General features: G+C 39.1%; 1 protein-coding gene across 2 annotated transcripts in view; it reads left to right on the top strand.

The window, feature by feature from the left end:
* cgnl1 (cingulin-like 1) overlaps nt 1-20,687 on the top strand; it is a 33,301-nt gene that overhangs the window by 6,319 nt on the left and 6,295 nt on the right. The window contains exons 4-14 of one of the 2 annotated variants that reach the window (XM_085374286.1): nt 419-524; nt 934-1,035; nt 1,584-1,720; nt 3,706-3,844; nt 4,163-4,375; nt 14,214-14,420; nt 14,539-14,643; nt 14,728-14,880; nt 15,568-15,738; nt 19,810-19,971; nt 20,161-20,250. In XM_085374286.1, the coding sequence (XP_085230412.1) occupies nt 419-524; nt 934-1,035; nt 1,584-1,720; nt 3,706-3,844; nt 4,163-4,375; nt 14,214-14,420; nt 14,539-14,643; nt 14,728-14,880; nt 15,568-15,738; nt 19,810-19,971; nt 20,161-20,250 (1,585 nt within the window). Of the gene's footprint in view, nt 1-418; nt 525-933; nt 1,036-1,583; nt 1,721-3,705; nt 3,845-4,162; nt 4,376-14,213; nt 14,421-14,538; nt 14,644-14,727; nt 14,881-15,567; nt 15,739-19,809; nt 19,972-20,096; nt 20,139-20,160; nt 20,251-20,687 lie in introns of those variants that run through there. The other variant, XM_085374336.1, reaches the window with a different exon arrangement.

Here is a 20,687-nt window from a genome sequence, read left to right on the forward strand (position 1 = left end):
GAAACTTAGACCTGACTACAGAAATTTACTTGCGTTTTTTATTGGAGTAGGAATGGTGAGATCTCTTAGCCCTTGTAGCCATTTTTTAAATATATAATAGAAAAAACTGAAATGTATATATTTATATAGCTGCATTTTATATACCAATGTAGTTCCGAAAATAAAATACACTGCCTATTTGGATTGTGTTTATGTGTCTAACAGTTTATTGGATGGCTATAATGGCGCTGTTTGTGCTGTGAGGTGTCACTTCCAGGCAGCATGATCCTTTCTCTCCCCTTCTAAGGAGGGGAATAAGCTACTGTTTTCCCAGAACAATCTGGGATTAACTTCTGGCCGCCACAACATTGAAATAAAGTTTTTGAAACCTTTGATAAGCAGAGTGTTTTAACGCAACTGTCTGTGTGCACGTCTGCAGGAGCAATGATAATGATGAGATGACGAAGAAAAAGGTCAACGTTGTGTTTGAGAAGATACAGACATTGAAGTCTCGGGCCACAGCAAGTGCGCAAGGCGACAACAAAGTAAGGCCATTTTATGTCATTCTGCTTGTGCACAGTGGCAGTCTACAGTTACAGTGTTAAATGCCAACGAGATGTCAAACAAGATGTCATCTTTATGCATCTTTATATCACAATTGGTGGTGATTGGGGTGGAGTAAAAGAGCAGCACCAGCTTAATTCTTTAGTCTGCCTACCATTAAATGGGTGGGAGATTAGCCAGACTGGTTTCATTATTAAAATTCATTTTTATTTAAGGCGATTGATGATTAAATATTGTGTGCTTTCATGAGATGTTAACACCAAAGCTGTTTACTGTTACCCGAAGATTATTTAATTTATCAGGGTACTACTGTCCAAAGACCTAGTCTCCATTTGTATTTGTAATGGATTAATAAGAAATGAGCACCTCTAAATTGTTTGTTTTCTCCAGGCCCAGGATCTTGCTGCTCAGACCAAAGCTCTGCAGGAGCAAAATGCTGAACTGGAGAAAGAAATGTCTGAACTGAAAAGAGAACTAGAGGAACGAAGCATGGTAAGAACAGTGCGACTGTCTCTATGACCAGCTTGTTTATGTTGGTTTTATTGCTTAACTTGTTGTTATTTGAGAATATCCTTTAATCAAGGGTTTGGCTGAAAAGGAGCTTTACAGGATTACTGTTCAACTAGCTGAATTTAAAGACTAGTGTTTGGGTGTAGCATTGACTAAGCGTAGTACAAAGGCTAACAGAATAATGCAACAAATAGGCTACTCCCTTGAAAACTCATTATTTAGTTGATCTGTTAGGTAAGGAATTAAATAAGAAGCTAAATAATCAAATATGGATAGTGTTGGCCAGGCGTTGACTTTGGGGTAAAATATGTGCCATTGATATGCTGATGGTATATCAATGGCACTGCTTGCTATACTTAAAACACGTCCTGTAATCAAAAAACGCTGAATCCTCAAACTTACTTTCAGCAAACAATAAATAAAAATGTTCATTTCAAATGCTAAAGCTTAGTTTAAGAAATGTAAAAGACTAGATGCATGTCTCTACTTAAACACACAAGCTGTAATAACCTTGTCATTTTTACTTACAGAAAAATCAGGCTGACAAAAGGACGGCTGCAGATTTAAAGGAGCTGCAGGAGAAGATACAGCAGAGCATGGAAGAGTACAAGCACCTGAAGGAAAAACATGCCAAAACAGAAGCTGACCTACAGACCACAGTGGAAGAGTAAGTGTAAAGGAGTTGCAAATTGCCTCCTTAAGAGGCGTATTAAATAAAATATTTTATAAGCAGTTAATTTCAAATAGATAAATGGGTATTTTTTTTGTCAGCTGCCTCTCCAGTGACTCTCTCATCCTGCAGATGAACTCTGACTTCACCGTGTTGGATTGCAGCTTGTGATGGTAGACTATTGATTCTCCACCTGCTGCTGGTTCTGGTAAGAGTGATCCCACAGCTTTCAGTGGATCACCAAATCAAAGTCTACCATCATCAGCTGCAGTCCAACACAGTGATGAAAAAAATGACAAAATGTTTCACCTTAAGAAATTAAAAAAAAAGGTAATTTTTAATAAATGGCAGAAACACATCTTTAAAAAGTTGGGACAGGGCCATGTTTACAGCTGTGTAGCTTCTTTTAACATCAGTCTGTGAAAACATCTGTGAACTGAGGACACAAGTTTCAGAACTTTTGCTCAGCAGTCCATTTTCCATTTCATGATACACCAAATGTTTCAGTTGATGATCTGGACTTTCGACCTGCAGGGCAGCAGGTTCAGCACCTGGACTCTTCTACTATGAAGCCATGCCGTTGTAATAGATGCAATATGTGGTTTAGCATTGTCTTGCTGAAATCCGCAAGGACTTGACTAAAAAAATAAACAAACCCAAAAGTGATCTGGATTTGAGCATGTATTGCTCAAACACCTCTTTAAACCTTTCAGTATTGATGGTGACTTTCCCAAAGTGTAAGCTGCCAATGCCATAGGGACGAATGCACCCCCGTAACCCACACATACTGGATTTTTGTTGTTTTTTGTCCTTAAGTGATTAAAACTGGAAGTGCATGTGGTGGCATTTTGTTTGTATTGCTGCAGTACTGGTTTCTAATGACTAGCTATGAAGCCCCCACATGGGTAGTTGGGAACATACTCAAAGCCAGTGGGTGAAGCACCTCCTTTTTTCAGGTGTATCAAAAGTGTGATTTAAGTAACAGTAATGGAGATCTGTTGTTGAAACGGCCCAGACTGTTGATAGTTACTGTGGTTACCATATCAGTACCTCTGTGTTGTAGTACAACTCTTTGTGTCCCCATGAGTTTGGTAGGTTTATCTTTTACCCTCTATATTCCTGTGTGCCTGGTGACTCATTTACCATTCAATCACAGCACTAACTGTCCCGTTCCAAACTGCTTTTCGTGTAATTGTTTTCACAGTCATTCAAGTACAGAGTGTCGCCACTATTCATAGCTTCCTTGTTTTGTTTTGAGCTCTGCATGGTTGAAAAGGAAATTGTAGCAAAGTTGCCAATCTTCGAGCAAATGGTTTTGTGTTTTTAATTTGTGTAACACTTCATGAGAATTTCATGCTGTTGAAAACTGAGCTTTTTTCTTTAATTTCTTCCTGTGTCTGTGTTGGTCCTTTTATCATAATGTTTTGTTCTGTGAATTCAGGATCTTTAATTATCATTTCCTTGTTCTTCAGTTTATTATCTGTAGCTTCAGCTTAGCTGTGCTTTTCAGCTTGAAGAGTACCAAAGAAGTCTTTACTCCTCTGACTCTTTTCTTTAAAATTAATTGAGCCTTATTTCCAGCTGCAAATCAATCAGGGACATTTCTGTTTATGCCGTCTACTCTTGAATCAGTATGTTACCTTTTAAAAAAATAAATGAATAAATAATTTGTAAAAATTATAGCATGTTGCATTTGAGGCCAGTCTTTATCAATTTATTACTGTGTGGTTTTTGTTTAAGGTGTCTCACATCACTTATCATCCTCTGCCTCAGAGATGAAGAAGCAGATTAGAAATTATTGGTTTTCAATCATACAGTTATTCATTTTAACGAGTGTGCTCTAGAGGCGTTACATTCAGCTCAACCACATTTGATGCCATTTGTACATGAATTAAGGCGCAGATGCATGGGTATGTTTGTACATGTGTGCAGTGTATGAAAAGGACCTGTACCATGCTGTGACATGTTGAATGGTTTGTTAGGCTTTTCCAGGTGAAAATGGAAAGGGAGCAACATCAGACAGAGATCAGAGACCTGCAGGACCAGCTGTCAGAGATGCATGATGAACTCGACTCAGCCAAGAAGTCTGCTGCTGATGGAGAGAAAGACATGCTTATGGTGGTGAGCCACAGTGCCCTTTGTTATAGAAAGAAAAATAAATGTTTATTGTTCTTGCGTTTTTTTGGGGGGGGGTTGCATTAGGGTTAATTAACTTTATTCATAAAACAATATAGAAGATTTAAGCCTTTAAGTTCCTGTTTCACGTAATATTCAAAAGATCTAAACGCAGCCTGTATAGCAATTAACCTATCACTGATTTCCTAAATTCTTTACATTGTAGCTAAAATGATCACATTGACATTATAGTTGCTGAAAGCTTTTTTTTTTTCTTCTGCAAATTCTGGACTAAAGTTGTCAAAATGTCTGCATTTTCCATAGGAGATGATGCAGCTCAAGGTAGAAATGCAGGAAGCTATCCTAGCCAAAGAGGAACAGGAGGAGGTGCTGAGGAGGCGAGAAAGGGAGCTAACGGCTCTGAAAGGAGCTTTGAAGGAAGAGGTGGCCGCTCATGATCAGGAGCTGGATAAAATGAAGGAGCAGTACGAGAAGGAAATAAGCAAGCTGCAGACATCTTTGGAGGAGGCCAAGCAGGTACTCAGCTTCCCATGTAGTTTCCCTCAGTTCCCTTCCTCCACTCTCCTCTACTTTGATTCCTTCTCTGTTTTCGCTTATTTGCCATCTCACCCACAGCACAATGTTACAGAGTGTTACAGAGAGGTGTGGGTATAAGCACAGTCAGGGGTACTGTAACCCTGTTTGCTGTGGATTTTAAGTTCATCTTAGGCAACGTCCTCACTTAATGTGTTTTCGTTTGAAAACGCATAGTTTTCTCTCCGTTTTGGTCTCCCGTCCACACTGAGACAGCGTTTTCCTCGAAGGAAAATGCAGCATTTTGAAAACGCTCTGGAAAATGAATACAATTGAAGACGGTGCTTTTGCATCGCAGTGTGGACAGCGAAAATGGAGACTTTCAAAAACGATGATGCATTTTTGTCATGTGATGCAGTCATGTGACCAATTAAACAAAGATAGTGGAGGGTATTATACAGCAGTTGTTTTGTTTGCTCTCAATTTTGACAGCCCTAGTTTGTACATGCTTCAGATAGTTTTTCTTCAAATTCTTTAATCCTCACTCACTAGTGTGGACGCGGAACGTTTTCAGACGAAAACGCTGTTTTCAAATCTATCCGGGCTAGGGTGGATGTAGCCTTAGAGTTTGGTCCTCTGCTTTGAAGTGCCATTATTTACACTTTCAGTAGTTACACAGCTGTGACACTGAGTATGCAGATTCCGAGGCAGTTGGTTTTAAAATAGGCAGAAAGATACGCTTGGTCGTTTTAATCAGAGTAACTACATTTCTATAAAAAAGAAATGCACGATAAGCATGAAAGGGAAGCAAAAAGGCCTTGTTGTTTTTTCTAATCTGCTGACCCTTAAAACTAATGCTCTTTAATTTATGTTGGTGAATAGTAGTTTCTCAAAACTACTTTACGCCTTAATAGAAATGTAGAAAACTGCTACTAACTCGTCTTTTCGCATGTGTTGTACTAAACCTTGAAATATTCATCAATTCAGTCTAGAGTTGTGCGATGTGAGTTGTTTGTTCTTTTCAGTGAAGTGGAAATTGACCTCCACTTGAGTTCACTGTGGATGAGCTGAGTCAACAGAGCAAACTGATAAAATGAAAACAAAACGCTATGTAACATTTAAATGTTGCTCATCATCATTTTTCATGCGAAGTCTTTCTTAATGGCTTAGTCTTCTTACAAGGAGAACTTTTTAAAATTACAATTTAGAAACATTTGTCTGTATTTGTAAGTATTGCCTTACAGTCAAGGTCATTATTGTAGCGCAGAGAAAGTTTTATCATCATTATGACGATTTCTGGCAAGCTTCACAACTGTCTTAAGAAATCTGAACCATTCCGTATTATTCTGCACCACTAGTATATATCATTTTTACCAGAAGTTGGAGTGCATCAGTAGTTTTCTGTGTTACACTTGCACCACATAATATTTCCAGATTAGTGTTAGTGATGGGCCATTCATTACTAATAAATGAAAAAAGTGCATTTTCTAGTTAGAGGGGTCGTCATCTGTTGTTTCAGAAATAGGAGAAGATGAGAAGAATAGCTTTGAATGGCACTGAAGATGCATTGTTGTCAGTAGGTTGTTTTTTGTGACCCACGTGTGTCCTGTTTATCTTCACGAGTGGAACTTGTCCTTGTTCTCAGCTTCCTGGAGGCCTGGTTGGGGTCCACAGCATTGCTGTGTAACAAGGCTCTATGAGAACACTTCCTTTTGTCAGAGGTACTGCTCGCCTGAGGTCATCAGGGATTTACCCTCAGTGCATTGTAAACATTTGGCAAGATAAGGTCATTGTTTTTTCTCTTGTGAGGTATAAAAGCTGCCTCTTGTTGAATTGTTTCCTTTATTTTCCTTGAATTAATGTTTTCTCCAGTCTGGTGTATCGATTACTATGCAGAATATGAAATTGTATCCATCTAACGCAGTGGCATTCCTTTACCAGTTTAATATATGTTGTTTATGCTGGGCAACATGCAAGTAGAGAGAAAAAAAATCTAAACAAATCAGCATGCAAGGCTGCCCGATTAAAGAAAAAATCATACCCATGATTGCTTAGTATTATGTTTAACACAGTAACTCTTGTTTCAAGGAGCCTCACAATGGACAAAAGTTTTTCTGAATTGGTTTTACCTTTCTTGTTTATCAAAAGTCAACAAAGCAACAATGTAATTCTTTTATCTCAGTAATCTTGTTTTTTATTTTGTTTATTTTTTGTAATTCAATTGTAATGGCATACAAATTTTGATTAAATAGACAGTCTTGCCAGCATGTAAATGACACATTAAGTAAATAATTTGCAGTCACAGCTAAAATACATATTGTGAATATTTCACCCTGCCCTCTAACTGAAGTGCTACCTTTGTTTAGGTGCCTTCCTCTTTGTTGGCCCTGATATTTGCAGTGACCAGACCTGCTCTTGTGGACAGGAATGGTGGAAAGTGGAACGCGAAATCCCTCTGTATATTAGTTAATTGCAGTGACGAGCCATCACTAATCTAATGAGCTGCTGTTCCTGATCGCGTCACGTCCCCTCTTCTCTCTGCACTCTGAAAGAGTCGGGGTAATTGTGGACCTCAGTTGCTGATGAATGATGAGTTTGTTTCACACAATAAAAGCAGCGGGGGTTGGGACATGCAGAATAAGTGGGTCAGTATGCTGCAAGAGAGGGGATGCAAGGCTGACCCCTGTGAAAGAAGGGTGGGGGGGCTGCTTTGTGTCTCAACTTAAAAGCTACATTGTGTTTTTGATGAGATGAAATGTATGGAATTTTATCTAGGCTGAAAAACGTTGGTTTTATTGTTTTATGTAAATTAGCCACCGCTTATTTAACCAGCATTAGCACCATTCTTAATGTTCTGTAACTAAAGATATGTACTCATTGGGAACTAGACATGTGCTAGTATGTGAAAAATGCAGAAAGATGAGGTGTGGTGAGTAGAGATTAGGGTTCGTTTCCAGGAATGCCAGGGTTAGAGTGGGGAATGTGCACCCTGTAGACCTCCTCTTTACTCAGCTCCAGCTTTGTTATAGTGTACCTGCTCCGATCTGCGGGAGAGGTTCAGATATTTTCATTTATTCCTCTTCAGGGTGCTGCAGTTGCTTCTCCGTCACTACAGTGCTCCATATTTTCAGTGTTAGAGGCTTTAAAAGGTCTCAGCCCTTCCTAACTGTAAAGACAGAGCCTTGTGCTTATCGCATCATTTCCAGCTCTTGTTATGTTTCACCTACAGATCCAAACCACAGTGTGTAACACAGCCAGATTGTTATCACGCTCTCATCTCTAACCTCAATCCCAAATGCTGTATTCTTCATTTCCTAACTCCACAGTTTCCACACAACACTCCACAGTGATCTCATGTGGACCTAAATGCAGTTCATTTTCTGGCCTGTACTCTATCTCAGCCTGCCTCTTCAGTAATCTCTGCCAGTGTGTGAACTGAAGTCTCTCTGTCTGATCATCAAACTTGTGTAGCTCAGAGAAGAGTTCCCCCTCAGGCTTGTTTTGAAAGTAAAGACTTCAGCATGAGTCTGTGTGTTTGATGATAGCTCTGTATTTCCCAGCGTAGCTTTGGGAGCTGATTTACCAGGCGACTGGGAAGAAGAGGCATGAGATGCAGGACAGCAAGCAAGGAAGGAAATGATTATCTTGACAGAGATGGCGAGGAATTAGCAGTTTATATCTTGTTGAAATATTAGGCGATTTACTTCTTGGTCTTCAAAGAGCTGTGGTGATAACTTTATAGATTGATGACTTTAAAAGCTATGAAAACCAGGAACTAAATACCCTGCAGCTCACTCAGGTGTTCAGTTCAGAAAATGTTGCAGCACAGCTAAACATGGGTCAGGTTTGTGTAAAACTAGGCAGTGGCCTGGATTTTTGTATTTATTGTTTTTGCAGGAGCCCAATCTGCCAAAACATCTCACAGAAGTCAAGTAAAACACTCATCTCCTGTTGAGATGTGCAGAGATGTTTGTTGTTATGCTTTCTGTTTGGTTTGGCCACAAAGAGAGGAATCTGAACCTGTTTCATACTTTTGCATCTTGTATTTGGATTAATGCCAGCAGGCTGCTTCGCCACATGAAATTAAATGTGATAGTAAATTGATGTGTGGGCTGAGGTCTCTGCGTTTGTTGTAAATTCTCTGGATTGACTTGTTGTGTGGGATGTGTATTATGGGTGTTTCTTTTCTCACTCATAGCTCTATTTCATTTCTGTCAACTTTGGCCTGAAAAAACTAGAATATATGCAGTTTTCTGGTCTCTTTCTGTTTCTGCTCAGCATTTGATTGAACTTTATTCTGGACTGTGATACCTGATTTTACTGACACTCTGTGGTCTGTGAGTGAACAAACAGTGTTACCACTGTTTGTTAAAGGCTTTGTAATTTATTTATTTATTAAAAAGTGGTTCAGAATGCTTTACTTCAGCTGTACTTTGTCTTGCTTTGAATTTTCCTTAAATAAGAAACATCAGTGCCTCTTATAGAACTTATTTGGTGCCATTTTGTCTGGTTGTTACGTCCTTGCAAAGGGGCCTTGCACAGAGACTGTTTTAAAAGCTGGTTTCCACTCACATTTCTCTGAGGACAAGACTATATTTGATTACGCTTTTACCCAAGGAGATTTTAGTACTTCTCAGGTTTCACATTTTAATTTGTACTTCAATCCTTTTTTCATTAGTACATGACAGGTCTCCTGTTGCAGTTAACCTTAGTTTCGGGTGTCTGTCAGGTATCTGTTTTTTAAATTAAAGATAGCTGTTGTGTTTGTAATACATACTTTGAGTAGTTGAACCAAATCACAGCTTCTGCACTCCCCGAATAAGTTTTTCAAGTTTAATTTCCTGATATCAGGGTTAAGTTCAGATAATCTGACATCATGCAGAAAAGGCGGTGAGCTCTACATGACCTTGGGCAGTTTTATTTTCTTAAGTCATGTGTGTGTAGTAGTTCCTTTCCAACAAGGACCGCAAAGAACTCCATCTATCTAGCTGTCAAAAACTTAAACTCCACAGTGACAAGAACAGGATTAGTTAGAATAAGCAAGTGACATGCCGATAAATGCAAATAACACATCAAACACTCCCTCTGGTGTTTTGTGCACTGACAATGTATAAAAGACTTCCTGTAGCCTTTAGTGCTTATTTTAGCAGATTTGCATACCTTTGACCTCTGTTTTGACTAAAGTTGGGAAGGTAAGAAATGTTAATATATTCTATTGCAAATTCATCTAAAGGGAAAGCCAAAAATGTTTTGGTCACTGCTCCATCTGACTTAGCTTCCTGTCTTGAATCAGTTGTTGTACCTGCACAGATGGAGATGGAGGAGGTGATAATTTTTGAATGGTGAATTCTTAGCTGAGGCCCAAGCTGTTTTTACATATTATATATGTAATGCATTTCTTTTAAAATGTGTTAATATTATTTTAAAAAGCACTATGTGGCTCAAATGGCTGCTCTAACAGGTGCTTTTCAGTAGGGCTGGTGGTTATGCAAAGAGTAAAACCAAGAAAAGCATGCTAAATATCATGCAGTACAAGTGTATCCGAAGAACACTACTCTCTGTCTTCTTGTAAAATTATTTTTGTGTTCTTTGGAAGGAAAAAAAAAGTCTTTATCAAAGTCTCACCTTGATGAAAACAGTCTTTCAGTAGTGTTCTTTGTATATACTTGTACTACCTGAATAGGTTTTCTTGGATTTTGTTCTTTGTACATCTATTAATCATTATAATTATAATCTTGAAGTTGCAGAAAAGAAACCCCCGAATGAAAACAAAACCCACAAAGAACAACACCAGGAATCAGGAAGGGGGAGAAAGGATGACATTTTAGCAGCTCCCTGTGTGGAAAATGTCTTTATTTGGAGAAGCTTCCTTTCTATCTGTTTACTGTAAATCTAATATTTAAAAATAACATGTACCTTGAATGTATTAGAGTTGCATTTTGGATTTGTTTACTTGTTGCCCAAGCATTTTAGGTGAAAGTTAATGTACTAAATAATCCATTATATCCAATGAAATAATCTTAAATTCATCTGTGATGTATAGAAGTTACTCTGACATGATCAGCACTTTAGCTGTTTGAGGATTTCACTCTTTACTCTTTTTCTGAAGTTTGTTAATAGGTCGGTAGGAAAAGCTAAGCCAAGATTTCACTGTAGCAAACGACCTTTCTAAGTATTCGCTTCGCTTGAGCATTGGAGTTGCTTCAAAGACTGCACAAAGTTAGTTAATGTGCAACTCTAGGTAAACAGTTAGAGTACACATGAGGTCCCAAGTCAATCTTTGAGTTTAGGGTAGAAGGACAAGTGTAACAGCAGTATAATCTTAATACGTATTCTTCTTTGATATTTCACTAATACACTGAAGTCAGCTTGTGTTGTTGGTCACAAGTTGAAGTGGTGATAAATGAATATAATAAATAGACAAAATAAACAAATAATAGCTGATAAAGTGAGGTTTCTTTAGTACTAATCCTTCAGTGATTGCTGGGTAAACTTTAATACTGCTTTAACAAATTATTAACTTTTTGTACTAGTGAAAAGCAAGAGAATTAAGGCAGTAAAACCCTGAAGAAATTTAAAATTCAGTATTTCTCTAAGAGCCAAATAAAAAAAGATTTTTCTATTAGCAGTATGAACACTTAAGTTCACAGGTGTTCCTGATATTGTGAGATAAATGTGTTATAGTGCAGGTCTATTAAAGTCACTTAAAATAAATTAACGATGCAGATGGGAAACTTTTCATTAAAAACTGACTAATCGTGTCACTGCATCCCCTCCCACTTCTTCCCACAGACAGCAGAAGGGTCTCTCTCCTTCTGGCTGGGTGGCTTTGCTCTTGTTTTTAACACGTGACCCAATGTGGGAAGTGGGACATGCAGAAATGGAGCACAGACACCATCATGCCACACGTTATTCCTTTATTACTGTAGTTACAGCTTTGTTTATTGCCCTCAACACAATCACACTTTAATCAGTAATTTAATCGGTAAATCCACATTTATTATAGAGTTTAATCTTCCTAGAAAGTGGTCATAAAGATGGTTACCAGCATTTGTTGTCTATAAAACTGATTTGTCAGCTTTTTAATTAGTTTTCAGCATTTGGAGGGCTGCTGTAACACAATTTGACACAGAACATCTGATCATCTCAAACATTTTAGCCTAAACTTACACAAAAAACTGAGTATTTATTTATTCAACCAGATGCCAGTTTATGGAAGCACATCAAGCGAAAAATGTAATGGAATTTGATAAAGATACATCCACCCTGCAAAGAATGGGAACTATTATCATTTACATTATGTGGATAGGTGGCTAGGGAGGCAGGTAGATGAATCCTTGTGAGCCAAAAGCTAAGTTGCTCTTAAATGTTAAGTTTCAGATGGTACATGCAACCAAAGATTTAACTAAAACCAGTAGACCAAGTCTCAGTACAATATAAATAACAAAGCCATGGCAGTAGAGTCCAAGGCAGAAGCTGGAAATAGCACTATATGTCATATTTCCTGAGACAGGTGTTGATTCAACTTGGCCACTTTTGAGGCTGCAGTTTGTGCTGGTGAGAAATTGTATTATGTTATAAAAAGCAAATTCCTTTTCTTTTCTTTTTTTTTCTTTTTTTTTTTATAAAATCTGCAGATGTTTTTTGTGGTTCATCCATCTATCCAGGCATCCATTCATGTTCTTGGTGTTTATCCAGTTGGGGATCATAGGGTTGCTGGAGCTTATCCCGACTGTCATACGGTGAAAGGCGGGATACACCCTGGACAGGCTTGCAAAGCCAATGCATAGTCATAGTGGCCAATTTAAACTTGCCAAGTAATCTAACAGACATGTCTGGACTGTGGGAGGCAGCTAGGGTACCTGGCAGGAACCTTTGCAGGTATGTGGAGAACATAGAAACACTCCACCCAAAGGCTCAGGCGGCTGGTTGATTCAAATCCAGAACCTTCTTGCTCTTCTCGTCTGACCAAACTAAATTATCCAGTGAGTGGGTGATGAGGGCGGTTATGTTGTGACAGCGGAAAACAGGTCTGACTGGCCTGAAACTGGGAGGCACCCATCGCGTATTTAATACAGGACGTGCCTCTTTGTACACACGGTGATGACAAGATGTGCTAACCAACAAGCACCTTTTATATCAGTCATGAAAGGGCATTCAGGAGGTGACTAGGCATTTAAAACTTTTTTAAAAAAAATTGTAAATAAATTGTCTGACAATTTACAAAAGGAAACTTTTCCGCGTTGCAGTTAAAATCTACTAACAGTTTGTTTCCTTATCTTTTTCAAAGATTAGATTAGGTTAGATTAGATTTTTACATGACACTCTTTCTGTGATTATGCTGCTTCTGTGGAAGGTGTTTGTAGCTCTTCAGTAAGAAAGTGCCAGAGAATGAATAACCAGTTTTTGGTTTCATTGTTTGCTTTCTTACATTTTTACCTTTCATCTGTCTCACCAGCTAGATCACATTTTCAATCAGTTGGTTCTTAAACACAGAAGGCCTTGTGTGCTTTTGTGCATTAGTACACTCACACATACAAACACACCTGAAGTGTCATACTTGGATATCAGCTGAGTGTGTGATGCATAACAAAGACCTGCACAGAAAGACCCGTATGATTGTACTATCGCAGTCCTTTCGCATATTTTCCCACCTTGAGCATTTCTTTTATGTATTTAATGTTTCACCACTTTCACCTCTGTCATATATTAAAATGGTGACAAATCGAGTTTACAGATTTTGTTCTGTAATTTTGTGTTCACGGCCATACATGCGTGCATACCTCGCTGTACTGAGGCTGTAAACTACTAAACCAGTTTCCTTACATTCCACCTCCATACCAAAAAACATTTTTGTTTCCAAACAAACCTTTACAAGCCTGTTGCCTGCTGACGTTATTCAGTAGAAGGGTGTAAGCGCAACTGAAACCTGTTGTTATCTGTTGTGTGGTTCTACTGTAGTCAGTTTTCTTTGTTTCTGTCTCCTTGCGCACTGACATATATATCTGGGTGTCTCCCATTTCTTCTCTTCTGCACAGCACTCCACCCTGTGGATGGATATTAATAACAATTTCTTTACTACTACATTATTGATTTTGCTTTCATCCTCTTGGACAAAACACTGGCATACATGTGTTTTCCCATCTGTACAACAGTTTTATCTTTGAGTCTGAACACAGTTTACCAACACAATACAAAACGACTTGCACACGAGTTGATGTGCGAGATGTGCTCTAGCTCCACTTCCAAGAGTTTGACATCATTGTTTTTCAGCTGTCAGAAAAACATGCTGGCATTGATTAAAGAAATTTACAATCTTGAAGGCATATGATTCAAGGGAATTGAAAAATTTGGAATACATTTTCAGCTAGAGCTTGTTCTTGACTAGTGTCATTACTCCACCCTGAAATGTAGGAGTTAAAAGGATTTGCATTAGTAGATTTGGGCATAAGGCAAATTCAAAGGACTGGTGCACCTGAAACTTCATCTGTGTTACAACTGCAGACATATACCACACAACAGTCTGTATTAATACCTGGTAGTAGTGTAGTGCTAACCCAGCAGGCTAGCATAACAGGTCTGCAATGCTAGCCTGCTGACCCTCAATCAGCAGAAGCTAATAAAAGCTCAGATTTAGTTACCTCCAATTGTGGTTTATTATAAGGTGTAAGAGAATTACAGGAAGGCCACTGGGGGACTGAGTATTACAAATGGCTTCTGTTATGAGGTATTTGAGTTGGTCTCAAATGTTCCATCATGCCTCATTATTCCACTTTCTGTTGAGTGTCACAGACTGCTGCTTCCTTTGTACTGAAGCCTTGTGTTTTGTTCTGATCTGCAGAGCAGCGCCACAGTGGTGCAAGAGAAGGCAGAAGTGGAGGCAGCCAAGGGTGTAGCAGAGGGCCAAGCAGGACGTCTGACTCAAGAAGTCGAGAGACTCCGCAGACGGGCGCAGGAGCTGGAAAATGAGGTGGCCAAACTAAACCGAATTATTGACGAAGCCAAGCTGCAGGAGAGCAGGCTGGGGGATAAAGTTGGTCGACTGGAGGTAAGGGGTGGAGTTCCAGAGTCTCAACTATTATTAGTTTTGTTCTACACAGTCACTTGTAGCATCATTATATGTATACTAAATGACAGTCTCATATGCAACAATGTCCATTTAACAGAGAGAGAAAAAGCAACTTGAAGAATCTCTATCTGAAATTACGGAGCAAGAAGAGGAGATGTCACGTGCAAACAGAGCTTTGACCATCCGACTTGAGGATGTGCAAGTAAGATTAGTAACACTTCACTGTGTTAGATAATACAGTTGCAAATGCACAACTTGACACATTTGTTATTGTGTCATTCTGCAGAGAAACTTCACCAAACTCAGCAATGAACACAACGATTTGGAGGAGAGGTTTCAAGAAGAGAGAAATCAGAAGGAGCAGTTAAAGAGCATGAAGAATGACATAGAGGATGAAAGGAGGCTGCTGGATCGTACAGTGGAAAAACTTCAGAAGGAGGTGAGTCTCTGAGTGTTTGTTTATTCACTAATTCACTTATTCACTCTGATCTGAATGAATTTCACACCGAATGTCTGCTTTTGTTATGCAGAGAATAGAATTTTAGGTTATGCAAACAAGATGGAGGCCGTGTGCTTATTCAGTTTGACCTTTGTTACAAAAATTATTTTCCAGACTCATTACTAAAGCAGAGTAACCAAGAAAACTTTGATAAAAAAAAACTTTTATTTAGAAGAGCGATGTTGACTCATTCTTAACATGCAGTCCTCATCAAATTACTTAATCTTAGCGATGGATATCCCTAGTATAGTCATCTCAGGCACATGATTAATAGCTAAAAACCATAGTTTTGAAGAGTGAATGAAGTGATGGGCTGCATCAGGGCCCAGTATTAGATTAAGGTGGATTATTATGAACTGTGAGTCATCTAAAGCTACCTTGAGGGTTCAATAATAAAAGGTGTATAAAGGGTCCTGTTTAAAGGAAGCTTTCCAGAAGAACATTATTTTTTTGAGATGGTTCATGTTATATAATAACTCTATAAAAGGAGTCCAGTCCAATGTGCAAACAAATGATAAAATACTATCAAACTTGCATCTGAACCACATCATTATCTTTAAAATTCCCTACTTTTTCATAACATCTTGCTTTCTTTTGCCTCTTCCGTCCCTGTCACCACACCTTCAGATGAATGACATCGTGGAGGCATCCCAGTCGTCCACTCGCGAGCTTCAGGAGCAGATTGATATTTATAAGGAGAAGAACCGCCGGGAGCTGGCCGAGCTGCAGAAGCTTCTCAAAGAGCGAGGACAGGAGTTGGAGAAGTACCTGGTGACTACCAAAACCCTACAAAATGAGGTAAACACAATAAGAAGAAATGACACAGTGGCCAGATCAAGGCTGTTATCAGTTAGCCTATCTGAGCAATTCCATGCAGACCAGCACATTATGAGCTATTGTTCTGAGTCAGCCAGTTTGAGCACTCCTACCAACATCAATCTTTACTTTCAGAGAGTGATGTCAGCACTTAGGTATTTCTGCTCCCCGCTGCCCTTTCAAACCCAAAGCATAATATTAAAGTGAAAGAATTTAGCCAATTCAAGTAATAGAAAAGCTCTGTTTGTGTGTGACCCCTTGGCATTGTTTTTAGTCGTGCAGTTTATCATTGTCAGCTCTTTGGAATGTGAAGAATGTTTTTGATGAAAAAGAATCATTTATGTTGAAATGAGCTTGCCTTAAGTTGTTTCATTTATACATAAAATATTTATTTATGGAGGTAGGGCAGTTAAGATTTTCTTTTTGGTGACCTCTGAAACAGTTTGGTCCTGGAGAAATGTCACAATGTGTGATGCAAAAACTGTGTATAGCATCAGTGAGTAATGCAGATAATGGTACATAGATCACTGGGCTAAGATTTTGTGTTTTATCTGCAATTCTGGTAGATCATTTGTGTGAGACACATTGTGTGTAAAGTTATGATTATCAGGGCCCGCAAAATCGCTAGCCCGATCGCTAGATTGATTTTGGTCGCCCGACCGGAGATATCACTAGCTCTGGGATGTCACGCTAGCGATTTCGCGAGCCCTGCTTATATAACTGATTAGCAGTGAGTTTAAACCTTTTGAGAGAATAAAAATTTGACACTTTCTTGTATTAGTGAATGTGTGGAAAAAGTGTAAACACAGCAAAAAGAATACTCAGTGGTACCATGTAGAGGTAATGAAATCTAGTTCTGGAAAGTGAATATTGTTTTTGTTGTTTGCTTTAGTAACATTCACAGGGTTCTGTACACATTTCTCCTGACTGCACAGTGAGGTAGAACTTGTTGGAACTAATGTGCCAGTACAGGAAGAAAAGATGATGACTGTTTGCTAATAGGTCTTGAGGTAGGAAATGTATTAAACATGCTTGCTAGTCCTTAAGGATACACTCAGTGTCCCAGAGCTCTAATGCTGTAAACAAAGCAGTGCCTGTTTATAATGAAAACTCCACGGGTACCTTTAAAAAGAGGTATTGGCAGACTCTGCCTTAATTTTTTTTCTTGAAACCACAAGAGGCTGCCTTTCAAAAAAAGAAGAAGAAAAAAGACAGGCCTTTTTATGTGAACTGTTCTCTGAAACCTGTAGTCATTAGTTGCAGGCTTTTTTCACATGTATAATAGGCCAGCCTTTAGTTTTACTGATTTGCTGATCTGGGCAAACATGGAGCTCTACATTGCATGTCTGTCTGTATGTACAATGTGGTTGTGAACAGAGTTCATTTGTCAAGATAAGGTCAGTGTCCAGGCTTTTCCTTTTTTTTTCTGTCAGCATCCATGCTATGATATCTTTATCCTGCTGGTGCACAGGAAGAGGAGGATGTTAGCGCTGTGAAATCATTGTTGTGAAAGTTGTGCTGGCTGATTCACATCCTCCTCCTCCACTTACCTTTCCCAAGAAATTCAGTGCTCTGGGCCCTGTTTCAGAAAGCCGGTTTAGTGCAAACTCTGAGTAAGTATACCCTGAGTTAACGAAAACTCTGGGTTTTCGGTTTCACAAAGCGAGTTTAGATTAATTCTGAGTGAGTTACTATGACGACACACTCCGTGAAGCTAACCTGCCCCCTAGCAGGTTTACTTCAACTAACCCTGACCTTCTCCGCCTCTTTGTCGGAAACCTGACTGTAGGAAGTGTCAGACATGGCGTGCTCCTTCCTTGAAGAGCCAGTAGATGTTGAAGCCCAAATTCTCCGCAGAGCTCTCCGCCGGGAGAGAGTGATTAGAGCGCGTTCGGACATTTTATCATTTCCTGATGATTTTCTGTGTGAACGTTACCGTTTTTCAGCACAATCTATAATTTATTTGAATAACATCCTCAGGCCTAATATTGCTCATGTGACACATCGCGGACATCCTCTCAGTTCTGTACATATTATTTGTATTGCACTTCGGTTTTTTGCAAACGGGAGCTTTCTGTATAATATTGGTGACGCTGAGCACGTTTCCAAGGCTACCGTCTTTCGGGCAGTCAGGAATGTTACAGTTGCACTGAAACGTCTCCTGTACTCGTTTGTGGTGTTCCCTGGTCATAGACCCACAAGATTTATCAAAGAGGGATTCCACAAAATTGCAGGTATCAGGATGAACAAAACTTAATTTATGATGTGGTGATACTTGAACTACTACTTAAATTTCACATTTATTCTCACGGTTCCCAGGCGTGATTGGCTGTATAGATGGCACTCACATTCCAATCATTGCTCCTTCAGTAAATGAAGGAGACTATGTGAACAGGAAGTCTTTCCACAGCATTAATGTACAGGTACATAGTTCCCTGTAGCATTTCAAACTAACAAATTATTTCATTATAGTAATGGATGCTAATTTGTGTTCTCTGCACTGTGAAGATCATATGTGATGCTGCCAACATTATCACAAATGTGGAAGCCAACTGCTCAGCCTCTGTGAGTGGTGGTGGTGGAGGACCCCCACCTGTTTTTCGGGCCTCCGCTTTTTTTTTTTCTGTTGGCTATAACGGGTCACATTTGAGCATACAGAGTAAGCAAATATGTACTTGTAATGTGCTCAGATAATTTCAATAAGTGCTTACAGAGGGGAAATTAATGTAGCCTCTAACTGCAATTGATTTACATCGGACAAACAGACCAAGCACTATGGCTCATAATACAATTACACCTTACCTGTTTGGACTATATTTTTATATTTCATTTTTACTTGCTGCCAGGAACGTTTGGGGCCTGTTGGGTTGCACCTGCGCTCACATCACATCACAAAATAAAATGTATAAAATACAAAATAAAATATAATAAAATAATGTGTTATATGGGTGGAAATCCCTAGATCAATGTTTAAATTAACACTCACGCATTGACTCTGTCGGCTATGTTTTGCCATGCATGCTCCCTTTCTTTTGCAGCTGATGCTGTGTTACTTTTTTTCCGCAAAATTTGCATGTTATCAGCATATGCTGCCATCAGAATTTCGGCCTCAAGCGCTGTAAAATACATTGACCGCGCCTTCTTTCCCTCAGTCTCCATGGTGACTCGCTTAATCTGTGCTCCACTAATCAGGGCTTTATGTATCCTCGTGCGTGCGCTTAACTTGGGGTTAAAGCAACTCCGCGTTGACTGAACTAATTGTTATCAGCCTTTCTGAAACCGAATATTCCGAGTTGGACAGTTTGGGGTTACTCAACCCTGAGTATCGTTTTTCACTCTGAGTTTTCTAAACCGGCTTCCTGAAATAGGGCCCTGGACTGCTTCATTTAGTCCACATTTTCCAGCTGTTCTCAAACGTTCCAATAGTCCTCTACCATATGAAGTGTAGGCTACATACATCCACCTTCTTTACTTGAATTATCGAGTGAGCATCTTGTACGTATAAATCTCTTTTTACAAGCCGACTATGAAGACGGCCTGAAGTTAGAGGTTTTACTCCACAGATTTTGTAATCGCATAAATTTAAAAATAAGATCCAATAAAAGATGCACAACTATCCAGTTATACTTCTAACAGTGCAGTGCCGTACTTAAAGTATTGCTCAGATCATTACATGAATAACCACATAACAATTTTACACTAATGGGCAAATATCTGTTGTGGGAGTAAAAAGAGGGCAGATGATGAATTTCCAGTCTTAGCATTAAGCAGTGAGGGCAGTTTTCCAGCTGTGAGGGGCACTGCAGCTGAGGGAAACACTTACTGTGCTGGATGCATTAGTCACCCAGGGGAGTGTATATTATATCATATTAATACTATCGCTAAACAGCAACTAACTGTTGCTCATCACTTCAGCACTAACACTTGATAAGATTAGAGTTGATGCTGAAAAAGATAATGTCACTATTTTAAAAGTGCTCAAATGTTCAAGGACCAGAAATAAAATGTATGTCATAAGATCATAGTGAAATATATAAATGTTTCTGGTTTTAGTTGTTGCGCCGGGAGGAGGAAGTGCGACAGTCTCAGAGGGAGCGAGATGAGGCCTTGGTCAAGGAGAATACGCTAGAGAAAAGAGTTCGTGATCTTGAAGCTGAGGCTGAGAAAAACGCCTTGTCTAAAGAGGAAAAATCCAGACACGTCAAACTCATGGAGGTACACAAGCTACTAATGACTGCTTTGTTACATTATTGCAAAAGACCAGAAGTATCCTTTCAACATTTTTTATTTTAAAAGTTTTTTTAAAGGCAAATCTTAATTTCGCACAATTTTGTATGAAGATTTACAGAGAGCAGTGATGGCAAAACACACTCTTCATAAAGATGTAACTGCTTCACTTTGTAGGAGAGGATTGCTCAGCTGGAAATGAACCTTGAAGAGGAGCGTCAAAGTGGAGACAATCTGATGGACAGGATAGACCGAGGAAGAGAGCAGGTGAAACACACTCAACACTCAACACGTTTTCATCATCAGTGTTCACCTGTCCGTACACACAAAGACGTGTCTCTGTTTTATGTCAGCCTGTAAATGAGTTCTAGATCTCCTGTCACTTTGTCTTCCATTTCTAACATCATGATTGCAACCACTAATCTCTAAATGAAAAGGGACATTTGACCTCCATATAACAGCTTCGGGTCTCAGATGTGTCCTTAAAGAGTTGATGTGTGTGATTCTTGTGCAGGTTCATGGGTTTTTTCAAGTGTCTGTGTCTTTACATGTAATATCAGTACTCAAAAATTCTCTCTTTCTTTCTGGTCTGGATAAAGTGGATGGGTTATTGCTTTGTAAGATGATATTGCATAATCATTCAGGTTGGCAGCTCACCAGCATGGTCTAGGAGTGTCTATCCAATTTTCATGCATCAGCCACAA

This window comes from Diplotaxodon limnothrissa, linkage group LG1, assembly GCF_057381915.1.
Source record: "Diplotaxodon limnothrissa isolate DT_005_m linkage group LG1, D_limnothrissa_male_GT1.1, whole genome shotgun sequence".
NCBI classification, from domain to species: Eukaryota; Metazoa; Chordata; class Actinopteri; order Cichliformes; family Cichlidae; genus Diplotaxodon; species Diplotaxodon limnothrissa.